Genomic DNA, 12,695 nt, shown 5'->3' on the forward strand with positions numbered 1-12,695 from the left:
TGCGTTTTCACCTTCAGGGATTATTCTCATTACTCATTAATAGAGAGATATGTATCTTGCTTTTTTTTTTTTTTTTTTTTTTTTTTTTTTTTTTTTTGGCGCGTAGGCAACTTATTGTTTTGTTTAGGCAAAGTATTTGGGGGGGGGGGGGGGGAGTGGGGGGGCGCTCCCCTGTTTCCCTGGGTCTGTTTCTGGAGCACTCTCTGGGAAGGTGATCCTGAGCCGCTTCAGTAGAGGTCACTTGTGTGTGTGCGTGCGTGTGTGTGTGTGTCCCTGGTGTTTGTGTCTAGCATATGCATGTGGTTTTGCTGACTGCACTTGCAGGCTTGTAAATTTTCACCATGGGAAATTACCAACAAAGCCCAATCTGTCTCCTGGCTGCTTTGCACTTTCCGAGGGCGGCTGTACTTGAGCGAGCTGCAGAAGAGAGAGAAAGAGAGAGGGAGAGAAAGGGGGAGTTGGGAGGGGGGAGAGAGGAAGGGTGGGTGCGTGGAGGGGGAGAGAGGTAAATAGCCTTAAATCGGAAGGGAGCTGCTTCTCTGTGGTCTTCCACAAGAGCTGCCTGGGCTCTGCTGGCTCAGTAATAACTGAGTGACCTTTTCTTTTGCTGTATTATGTCTGGCTGGTAAGGGATTGCATTTTGCAGCTGATAAAGCCCTGACTTCATTCAACTCGGCTCCTCACACGCTGCTTTAGGTAAGTTGTCTTCAGCCAGGACGGAGACAGACAGCCTTGGACTGCAAGATACTAAAAGGAGGACACCTGTAGCTCGGATGCGGTCAACACAATTACTTGGCGGATCCTTGAGGACCTCATTATTTTAAACTTAAAGAATAGCGATCTCCCTCCCCATCTCTCCCACCCCCCCTTTATTTTTTTTTTCCCCAAACAATGCTTCTTTTTGACCTTTCCCAAGGAGAAGAGCTACAAAGCAGCCACTGTGCTTATTGAACTGCCTCCCCTGTATCGCTTAATTGAGAAGGTAAGTGAGGCAACTGTGTACATAAGCTTTGGGTCATTTGTGTATGTGTGTCTGCATCACTCCCTCTCTCCCTCTCTCTCTCTCTCTCTCTCTCTCTGAGTCATAAGCCGGGGCTGCAATACACACACACATCTCTGCACTGCAACTTTCACTCAAGCTGCAGCTCTGCTGAGACTGTTTTGTTTAAATCATGTGAGGCTTCATTATTTTTATGATGAGACATGAAATACATGCAAGCGGAGGATGCTGAGCGAAACCCATCTACCTGGATGTCTCGAGAAATAGCAGTCAAAGTTAACAATGAATTGCAGCAGCCCCCCCCCCCCAACAGCCCCCCCGCCTCCGTTATTATTGTTATTATTATTCTTGCTTCTTCCAGAGCTTCTCGAAACGTGCTCTCAATTACCAAGGGAGCAGGTTAATTTCCCACTCCCCGGCTTTAATCCGCAAGCCTCCCCGCACAGCCGTTTAATTTGCGGCTGGCTCGGCGCAGGGTTAACCCTTTGGGCAGAGCCGAGGCAGGAGCGCGGCCGCGGGCCGGGGGAAGCGGCCGGGGGCTGCCCCCGGCGGCTCGGGGCTCCCGGAGCCCCCCTCGGAGCGGCGGCAGGGGTGGGCAGCCCGGAGGAGCAGCACCTCTGCGGCGGAGCCTCTCCCTTTATTTTATTTTTTTTATTTTTACTATTTTTTATTTTTTTTTCCCTCTTTCTCCCTTCGCACGCCCGGCACGACACGGTACGCTAACGCCGCGTGTGACAGTTTAATCAAAGCCATTTGTTACAACAAAGCTAGCGGGCCGCTGGGATTAGAGGCTTGCGGGCAGCGGGTGGCGCAGCCCCCCGCAGCCTCCGGCCCGCCCGGGGACCCCCCCCCCCCCCCGCCGCCGCCGCCGCGGGTCGCCCCGAGCCGGGGAAGCACACTTGCTACTTTTGCTGGGTTTCGGCGCTTCGCCGAGGAGGAGCTCTCCGGGCGCCCGTAAATCAACTCATGCAGAAAAAGGAGAAAAGTTTTGGTAAGGCTGCGATCCGCCGGCTCACTTGGCGGCGGGCGGAGCGGGCGCGCTTGCAGGTAGAGCCGGGGCGAGGGGGGTTGGGGGGGGGAGAAGAGGCAGCGCCTTGCTCTCGCTTCTTCCCGTCCTGAAGGCGCTGCCCCCGTGCCCGAAGGGGGCCCGGCACAGCCCTTCCTAAAACGGCTCTGTAGGACCGCCGGTGAGAGCGATTAATCCCGCTAGGTGCAACAAACAGCGCTCCGTGCCTCCCCGCCGCCTCCCGCTCCTCCCCGCCACCCCATCCCCGCGATGCCTCAGAAGGAATTAGCACAAAAGGCTGGAGCGTCCGGCCCCGAAAGGGATTCTTTGTTGCAGAGTGTATGTTTCTTATTTTTTTTTTTTATTTATTTTGCATGTGAGCTGCATCAAAATTGAACTCAGTCTTGCAAATCTCTTGTTGGCCTTTGCCAAGCACTAGCACTTTGCTGCCATGGTAACTGTAATTAAACTGATAAGAGTGGAAAAATGTCAGTATCTCTGAGCCTTGCAGCTGCATTGGAGAAAAAGGGAATCAAATTGGTTCCCAGCACCACTGCTCTAAAAGAGGAGGGAGGGAGTGCGGGGAGGCGGGGGGGAGACACGACAGGGGTAGGAACATAGCTAAGCAGCTCCCGTCCCTGAGATCTGGGCACATCTATTTGCTGTGTTGTCCCTTAGGGGGCTACAGCCTGCAGGGATGCTCTGGGCCAGTGAACAGAGAGAAACAAGCTTTTAGGCCCAATCTAGCTTTCAAAAAGAGAAGGGGAAAGAAGAGGAGAAATCTTTTGTTTGGTGTCTCTTGGCAATCGACTAGCCATGTTGGCCAAATTCTTTTAATCTGTATCACTGCTCCCAGCTGTGGGACTGCATTCCCACTTTTAGTTTTTACCTAACCTCCTCGTTTTTCCCCGTTTTCAAGCCACCTCCTTTATTAAAAAAATATAATAACATAAAAGCACTTTCCTCTGTAGAAGAAGGGGCAGGATGTGAAGTTTAGCTATATACTGTGGAAAATTAACTCAAAAATATACAGAAGAGTCTATATTCAGAGCACTAAAAACCTTACTTTTATTTAAAAAAAAAAAATCCTGAGTGTTATGGAGTTGCGGTTACTTTGTTGTGTTAACTACAGAAGCTGAGACTGTGCGGATGAATGGCACAGAACAAGAGAGCATAATGGAGGCAATCAACCGTTAGGCTGGTTCACAATGCAATCCAGGCAATTAAAAGCTCACCAGAGTTTAAATGAAATGGTTCTACTTATTTCTGTGCACCACACTGCACAGGCTATTATTTATGTCTCTTTTTTTAATTATGATTTCCCTTAAACTGTCAAATAACTCAGAATAGCGGGGTCTCGGAGGCAATAAGAATTTTCCACAGAACAATTTACATGCCAATCTAAAACTAGTTACGACTCCCGATGTGCTACATGCGAGTTCTGAAATGTTTCTCCCCTTCTGAAACCTTAACTTTTTTTTTTTTTCTGAGCCTGCGTGTGTATTATCCTGAATAATTGGAGCAATGAATGCTTTTAGGATAAAGCTGTAAAGTGGGAAAGCAGCTGAAAAGTATTCTTTTTTTAATCTCCTATTGGATCTCCAACTCTTGTGTTGACTGTGCGCTGTCTGTCAGTTCACTGTCTTTTAGAGACCCGTGCAATGATATGCAATTTGCCCCAAACTAATTTCCTGTTTTTTTTTTTTTTTTTCTTCGAGGTAGAGGCAAGTTTTCCTTTTCTTGCTGTACATCCCACTGTCCTTGGTAGAATCGTGTGTGTGCTTCAGTGAAGGAGGAGAGTGAGTGGTCTTTAAAAGTTAAGTGCTGTAGTGCATAAGAACATCCAACTCTTCCACCCTTTAGCATCCCCTTCACAGGCTGCCTGTACCACAAACCAGAAACTGTGTTCTGGAGTCTTTAGCAGTGCTTAGAACAAGCAGAGATGAATCCTGCTCGCGGATACTGCTATCTCACTGACAAAATACAGTTAGTTACGTCCAGTCTCCGTTCCCTGATTTTGCTGAGGGTGGTGATCAGAGTGAAGAGGGTTTTTGTCTCTCTGCTTTCTTTCAGGAACCTAATTTAGCCTTTTTAGCCTTTTTTTCCAGCAATCTTTCCTCTTTATCCTGGAATTCATAGTTACAAATCAGTTGTCAGTGTTTCATTGCACAATAACAGCAACTACAAGGGATGGGAGTCAGTTCTGTTGAACTTCTTTGGGGAGACCGAGGGAAATGCAGAAGCCTACAAATCAGCATATGAAATTCTTCCTTCAAAAATCCTAACAGTGGTGGATGGTGATTAAGAAGTCTTATTGCTAACACAGCTCTGCAGTTCATGTGCAGTACTTTGGGGCCTGAGGGTGGAGGAAGGGAGGGAGGGATGGAGAGTAGGAGAGAGGAAGCCCTTGAAAATGGACTGGGGTGAAATAAAAAGGGTTCGTTTGACAGTGACAGACTAGGCACTGAAATTTCTCTGTTCTGAGAACAGATCTGCTCTATGATGCAGAGCATGAGTAGGACTCTGCCAAACTGAAGGGAAAGCTGGATTTGATTTTCACAGCCTGGGTGTAGCACTTATGGAGCTGTATGTTTTTGGAAGCGCTCCGTGAGTGCTGCCTTCACAGGGGTGGGGGTGAGGAGGGCAGCCAGGCAGTGCTGTCTGCTGAGTCCTGACGAAGCAGCGGCAAGCAGCTCGGATGGTTCAGTGGGTGCTGTCAGCCTCTGAAAGGCTCCTTCCTGTGTCCTGAGAAATAACTGGGTAGCGAAACCAAACCCTGTGGAAAGCTGGCTAGCAGTCAGCTGCAGGTATTCTTACTGCCAGATTAAGGCAGCTAAAAATACACGAGCGCATATGTGAGAAGTGTAACTGTGTTGGAGATCCTGTGGGAACAGTAAAGGGAGGAGAGATGGTCTGGGAGGTGATTTGCATTAAGCTGGCTCATACTATACAGGGAAAAAGTAATCAAGTATTCTGTTCTCAAAATTAAGCGATTTAATCCGGGCTGTGAAGAAAAGGGCACGTGCAAAGAATTCGGAGCTATGTAAAACACTTCTCAGAGCACTGCTTGTGCTTTCTTTTGTTTAGATCACTCTATGTTTCAAAAAAAAAAAAAAAAAAAAAAGTAACCTTTTTTATATAATGAAATAGTAGTTTAATTTTAACTTTCATTAAAATAGATGCAGCTTTATTGCAAGTAAGGTGTGAAAAAGATCAGATCTATCTGAGGAGAAAAGTATTCCTTCCCTCCAAAAGCTGCTGCCGATTGAGTCCCTAATCTGGAGATGCTGCCGGTGGTATGTCAGAGTCACCTTCTTCCAGCCTTGGGAGCACAGGCATACAGGGTTATTAGCAGTATTCTGTGGGGTGTCTGCCCATTTTCACTTGTACAAGGAGGGTTTGGGTTAACCATTGGCAGCAGTGCTCTGTCTACTTTCGGAATGTAGCAAGCGTCTCAAAAATGGTGCCAGACTGCGTGCAATGTTGTGTAAGCTGTGCTTTTATTTATAACACAATAATCTGGTGTTTGCAGCATATATCTCAAGAATTGTCATGCTTGATTACTGTAATTTGTTCAGATATTTGTTTGTTCAGCCTTGCTTCTCTTGCACCTTGTTCCCTTCAGAAAGCACAGGACCGCTGATCCAGCCTTGGTCAGAGACTGCCAGCCTTTGCACTCCCACCTGCTTTCTTACCAAACGATAAAATTTTTACGTTGAGGTTTTTATTTTTTTTTCCCCTTTCCCCTCTCCCTTAAAGCTCTTACCTGTGTTATTTACTAGTTTATTCTGGTTTCCCTTAGAGCAAAAGGTTAAAATACTAGAAGAGTCCTTCATGCTTCTGAACTTTTTTAGTGAGTTCCACAAAGTTGATGCAAACTATTTTGTGTCTGTCCTCTAAATGGTGGAAGAGAGGGTCTAGGAATAAGCACGTAATGGGCACTTAGAGGATATTTATACTCTAACCCGATATGCAATTTCACAGATTAAGCTTTTTCAATGGCTGAAGGTATAAGTAATCCAGCAGGATTTCCCTGTACAGTCAGTCTGGTAGAGAGTCTTTACAAGAATCTGCTATTTTCACTGCTTTTAGTTGTTTGTTTGTAGCCATGTTGCCTTGCTGCTTCACATCCTCATGCTGAGTTTTGGGGAGCCAGTTGGCAATTGTAAATACCGTAGGCACTCTGCCTTTGCCTCGTGGTGCTCGCTTAGGATAAGCAATGTGCATTTGTTCCCAGATGTGCCCCTGCCTTGCTGCGGAGCCCGAGCAGGTCGCTTGCTCTCATCCTCCCGCTGGGGAATGAGAAACAGACCTCAGGAGTTTCTAAGTGGTGTAGGAGGTGTGAGAGTAGTGTTGATTGGAGAGTAATGGGAAGGCAGCAAAGCTGTTTTTGTACTTACGGGTAGAAAAATAAAGACCTTACATTATCTTTTTATGAGCTTTAGACATTAGGCAGCAGTACTGCCGTGGTACTTCAGGGTGTTCACTAGGAGAACTGTCTCTATAACTGAACAGGTAATTTAACAGACAAATATATTGTTCCAAACTGCATAACAGAGTGTATCGCAAAGCGGGGCTGTTGTATATCACAATGAGAACAAGAATTACTATTTCTAATTAAGTTACCAGCTTCACAGGTGAAACTTGGGAGTTCAGCTTGGTAAACCCTGAAAAGTCACTTAACAGGCTCCGCACTTGCTGCAATCCGCATAAATTTGATGCGTTTCACATACACATACAGATCACTGGGATACTTCAGCTGGCGTAATATTTAGCTTCTAGTCTTCATGGTGCTAATATTCATAAAGGCATACTATACTGTTGCTTCAAATATTAAACTTATTTTCTTCTATTCCTTATGACAGCTTAGAAAAGTAAATGTAATAAAACACCAACTTGTTCATGTTCTTGCTACCTGAGACTGCCTGTCTATAGTGGTGTGTTACAGCACCGACTGAGATGTGCTTATAAAAGCTGAGACTGTAAAGCCTTCTTAGCAGTAGGTAGTATAGCATTCTTGATGAGGGGCTCTTGAATTTGCTTTTCTTTGTTATGAGACTATTTGACCTTTGTAGTCGCTGCGTGAGAATGGGGTGCCACGTCCCAAACGTGGGAGAAGGATTTTCCTGTTGGCAAAAGCATTAATTCCTCAGTCTTGAAAAATTCTCATTGTAATACTTACATGCTACTCATTAGAGTGTATCTATCTATCTATATTTTTAGTTGCATCTCTGGCTTAAAACAGTGAGATAACCTAATAATCGAACTGCGTGTCAGTTCTCTTTCCTCTCTGATGCCTGTTTGATGTACAACAAAGCATCCACAAGGCTATGATTTTTGCTTCTTCTAAGGAATGAATTCCAGAGAATCAGTCTGCATAATGGGTTCACAGTTCGTGAGACTAACCAAGAGAGACCAGTCTGTAAGCACTTTGGGACAGTGACCTCCTCTCCCCATTTACAGTAAAACTCAGAGCAATCGATTTTTGTATGGATCTCTGGAAGACGGCTGCGGCACTCCATGTACCATCGCTTAGCTGTGTCCCACTTTTACCTGTTCTGTCCCTGAAACAGTGGTTCAGGAGTTTGAATTGTTGTTTAAATGTTCTCTGCTATTACATCGAAAGGTATATATACTTAATGGATACCAGTGGACCCCTTGTCCCAAACTATCTGCTGGCTAAAATTGAAAAATTAGAAAGTTGGGCAGAGATTATTATTATTATTATTGTTGTTATTGTTGTTGTTGTTGTTATTATTATTATTGTTATTATTATCCTTGACAAACTAGCAACTGTCTGACCTTGTGCAGATTATTTAAGGTCAGATTTTTTTAGCAGGTCCTTAGACTGAAGGATGTAACTAGAGATGTGCTGGTACTGAAGTCTCTGGAAATCAGATTGCTTCATTCATGTGCCTAAGAACAGAAATCTTTAAATAAATAAATAAAACAACCTCTAGTACAAAAATGTCTATGTCAAATCTCCCTGAAACTCTTGTCCTGTGCCTCTAATAGCTTGTCTTTTCCATCTCTAGAATCTTGAGTGCTCTTATATTTGACAAAGGTAGTGCATATAGGTACAAATATGTAAGTTTAGATATGTTTGTCATTGCCGATACTCTGTTAGTTTAAATTTTGGATGCTAAACCACTGGATACTTTGGTCAAAACTGGGTGACTTCAACTGAAATATTTTCATTTTAATTTTTAAATATTTCTTTTCAGCAAAGAGACCAGGTAAATGAGGTGAAACTCAGACCAGTGGACATTTCAGCTCTCCAGTTTATTTAATGTTTTCAGCTTGCTGTGGACACTCAAGTTTATGTCACCCCATCTACGCTGTTGCCTTTTTAATGATCTGGGGATGCGTGGGTGAGGAGAGGTGGAGGAAGAGAAAGCTGAAACTGATGCTGGAGAGTGTCTATTTTCACTTTTCATTGCTCTTGCTGTGTTTCAGGTATACAAATGCTCTCAGTTCAGCCAGACACCAAGCCGAAAGGTTGTGCTGGCTGCAACCGTAAGATTAAAGACCGGTATCTTCTAAAGGCCCTGGACAAATATTGGCATGAAGACTGCCTGAAATGTGCCTGCTGTGACTGTCGCCTGGGGGAGGTGGGCTCTACTCTGTACACCAAAGCCAACCTTATCCTTTGTCGCAGAGACTACCTGAGGTAGGTCACACCCTCGTCGCGTTCACTGATTAACCTGGTAAGCCTGTTCAGTCCTTCCTGTGTAGTTAGTGGTGTGTAAGTAGTATGTGGTGGACAGCGTTTGTGGAGCGTGAGACAACCACTGCAGCATAGTGGTGAGTGAAACTAAAATCAAAGGCAATGTCTGTCCTGAATTGGAAAGCACGCTGTTGTGAATTTTCTGATGCTTATACCAGGGCTAAGAGGAGAGGAGGATGAGAACAGAATAACCCCCATCCCTCCGGCAGCACTGCGCTCTGGGGGAGCTGATCTCCTACTAAACGCAGTGGGGCTTTTAGGCACCGCAGCCTAATGCAGCAGGCCCGCCTGCGCAGTTTTCAACAGCTTGAGCGTGGGGTCTGAAGGTTGTGAGTGGAAAGCGTTTCACTTGTCTGTGCGAATGCACTTCTGTCCTCTGAGTTTGCTGGAAGGATTTTGTTTGTGGTGGTGAGAGCTTTTATGAACACTGCCATTTGCCTGTTAGGTGCTGGACCAAGCCCACTCACTTGCCTTCCCTGTAAATAACTCTGTAGCCAGCATGCCCCAATCAACTCTGCTCCTCAGCCTGGGGAACTGTGTGGGACATGGGTGAGCTGGCACCTTTTCTCAAAGACTGCAAACCACCACCTGATTTCTGCCCTCTTGATTGTTCATCGTCCTACCTTCTCTAAAACATTTGGGGTACAACTCAGCAAAGTACTTGGCTAATTTATCTGTAGAGTGCATGTGAATACATAGGGCTACTTGCATAAGCTGAGTTTAATCAGGAAGTTTGGTCTCTCTAGGCTCTCACTTGCAAATAGACAGAGAGAGACTCCTCTGGGGTGACTGAGCACCTATTTCCTATAGGAGCACCTTCTTCCACTCTGTATAAGGGGCCTAATGAGACTGGCTGCCTGAGGCAAACATGAACTTCTGGGAATATTTCCTCTGCCCCTGTAGTGAAGTCTTTTCCTTTTAAAGGGACATTCAAGTCTGTAATACATAGGGGAAAAATTAAAATTCTCTTTGAATGCATTAACTTACAAGTTCAGTGTAAGCACAGGTACCGAGTATGAAGTTCCCAGGTTGCTTGGCATGGATAGTTTGGAACAGAAATCAAGACTGAAGCGTTAACAGTTGGTACCCTGGCTCTCCACATTACAACCTGTTTTTTCTAGAGCAGAGCAAAAAGCGTTTGCAAGTGCCTTGTGCATTTGCTGAGCTGGGGCTGCAAGGCAGTTCAGGGTTCTTCAGACATAGCCTAAGACCTCTTAGTGGTAAAAGTGCTCTGCTAGCCATTAAATGTCCATGAGTTGAGCATAAGATAGAGTCTGCAACTTAAAGCCATTGTGTAAAAGCTGCCAAAGAAGTAGCTAACAGGAAGGAATTATTGTACAGGAGCCTAGGTTGCTTGTGATCTTAAATCATGTATGTATATGTAGACAGGGGTGTGGACAGCTTCTGTGGGGAAGGTAATGCTGAGACTAATATTTAAAACCCATTTTAAGAATCTTTCTACAAGTGCCTGCAGGAGTAAGAAAACTGCTGGGGTAATGTGATCTCCAGGTTTACTAGGGCCTTTGAACCTACCTAATCTCCCAAATACTAATGCAACAGATCCAGTGTTTAAAATCAAAACCAAAAGTGTTCTAGTAATAGAGCTACAAAAAAGTACTTTTTTTTTCAGCACAGGGGTGTGCGTTTCGCATTGTTCTCTGGTCTTTGAAGGTCTAGCAGGGGTAAACATTTTGCAAACAGATTTTTAAAACTCATAGTATGTAATTCAAAGAAAGGAGACTGTTTTTTACACAATGATGCATCTGTCATGACAACATTCAAAACTAATGTTTTGGTTATGTTTTCATACGCAATATCTACTTTTGCACCAGTGAAGCCAGTGTATATAACAAATCCTGTAGTCAGTTTTAAGATGTTTTTTTATTTTGTTCTGGATTTATCAAGTCTTAATGAAAGTCATGAGCCTTTTCTTAGTGATTCTTGTGAGTGCACAGATTTAAATTTGGTATTTACTCTAAACTTCATACTGATGCACTTAAGGTAATTGCAGATAGTCATTTGCCTCATTGCTTCTTATCTACTTAGTTATGCAGTGAACCTATAAAAGTGATCTTTTTAATGCTAATGTAGAAACTAGTTAAATGTTCTCTAGCTTTGTAGTCAAATAAGCTTTCATATTTAGCAACCCACTTGATATCAATTTAAAGAACAAATTACTTAGTACTAATGATCAGATTAGAGTTCGATTACAGTTTCAAACTATCCTCTTAATTTTTTTTTTCCTTTTTAACCGTAAAGGGAGTCTTTGCTACATACAAAATCATTCTAGATTCCTATTAATTTATGTGGTGCCCTCTAGAGGATATGTGGCTTGTACGATACTATAAAGAGTAAAATTGCTTATTAACTTGTCTCTCTGTGTTCATTATGTATTTCAATAAGACAGCCATTCTACAGATGCTATAAGCAATAATGTAGCCAGTCTGTGTGCTTTAACATTGATGGTTAAATTCACAAACTGTGTGATTGTGTCCTTGGCTATTTGCAAAGATACTTCTAGTATTTCTCATTTAAAAATGCCTGCCAAAAAAAAACAAAAACAAAAAACAAAAAACAAAAAACAAAAAACAAAAAAAAAAAAAAAAAAAAAAAAAAAAAAACATAAAAAGATTCCGTCTGCCCCAATTCTTTTGTTTGGTATTTTATCCTGGAGATACCCTCTTGAAGTTTTTTGTTTTATAAATACTCTATCTTCAGGACTTTAAAACTTGTTTTGCTTTAGTTGTCTCCTTTGGTAAATTGAGTTAATTTTACTACATTAAGACCTTATTCTTTTGTATGGAAGGGGTTGAGGGGATGGATGTAATGAGCTTGAAAGATGTTCTGGGTGTGAGAGGCAATCTGATTCAAGTAAGTCATTCCAGTGATTTTAGAGGTGGCATATGGTACCCAGGCTGTTGGGGTGGCCACGGCAGGAATGAACTCTGTTTTGTTAACGAAGATGAGAACTGACTTGAGTAAAGAAAGGTCTCAATGTTAGAAATAACATACTCGGTGAAAATGATATGCAGAGTATAATTCCCCTGCAGGCTTCTGTCTTCTGCTTATACACTCTTGAGTTAGAAAGTGAAGACTTAATTTAAGGAACTTAGGTTTACGCCAATATTTCAAGTCCATTTACAGTAAGTGAAATATGCAAGTTTTTTTCCTCTTTTTTTCCTCCAGAGCTGTGCAATGACATCTTAATGTATCAACCTATACCGCTCTGTCTTCTGTTCTAACTGGCAGCATGTCCATTTACAAGCACAATATTCCCTCTGAAATCTGTCATTACTGCCATTAATGACCAGTCGTTATGTTAACAGCCCAAGGGCTGTTAACATATCAAACTGGTTGTTAACTGGAAGGTTATTACTTATTTAAACTGCAGGTATGAGTTGTGTGAAATGTGCTTTGGTTATGCATTCTGGGCTACTCCTGCTCAAAACAATGGGAAAAACAGCGTTGCATTTGCCTTTGGGGTGCCAGGGGGATTTGCTTTTTGTTCCATCTGCTCATTTGATTTCTGCATGCTTGTGAGGTCCTCCTACCCCTGGGCAGCCTCCTAATTTCAGGTGCAACTGTGTGTAGTCCCATCTTTTTAGCCTTGCGTGCAAATGGGCAGCCGCATATACTTCCAGATGCACAGTAACGTGTGCCACACATCTGAGATTAATATCTGGCTCCTAAAAGTGTAAAATGAAAAACCGACAATTACACGTAACTCAGTTGTATTAAATAATGAGCTTCCTCGGATGCAGCAAAAATATGAAAGTACAGCTGTGCTAAGCTAGTAGCAATGTAGGTCAATCACCCTTTTCACTTAGGTTTTTAACTACGCAAACCCTGCTGAGCGACCAATGACTACAAAGTGCTGTTTCATTCCTATTTAATTTTGGCAGCATTTTACTGAAGAGCAGGCATTCATGCAGCTAAATTATCTTCACCGTTTCTGGTTTTAA

The 12,695-nt window shown here is 43.5% G+C and overlaps 1 protein-coding gene across 7 annotated transcripts in view; it reads left to right on the top strand.

Moving 5' to 3' along the window:
- LMO3 (LIM domain only 3) overlaps positions 1–12,695 on the top strand; it is a 66,153-nt gene that overhangs the window by 1,110 nt on the left and 52,348 nt on the right. Inside the window, exons 1-3 of one of the 7 annotated variants that reach the window (XM_084520825.1) lie at positions 471–696; positions 917–982; positions 8,463–8,676. In XM_084520825.1, coding sequence (XP_084376951.1) covers positions 8,471–8,676 — 206 coding nt within the window. In that variant the 5' untranslated portion in view covers positions 471–696; positions 917–982; positions 8,463–8,470. Of the gene's footprint in view, positions 1–470; positions 983–1,692; positions 1,715–1,839; positions 1,992–8,462; positions 8,677–12,695 lie in introns of those variants that run through there. The other 6 variants (XM_084520824.1, XM_084520826.1, XM_084520828.1 and 3 more) reach the window with 6 other exon arrangements.

The sequence above is a fragment of the Aythya ferina genome (genome assembly GCF_964211825.1).
Source record: "Aythya ferina genome assembly, chromosome: 1".
NCBI lineage: Eukaryota > Metazoa > Chordata > Aves > Anseriformes > Anatidae > Aythya > Aythya ferina.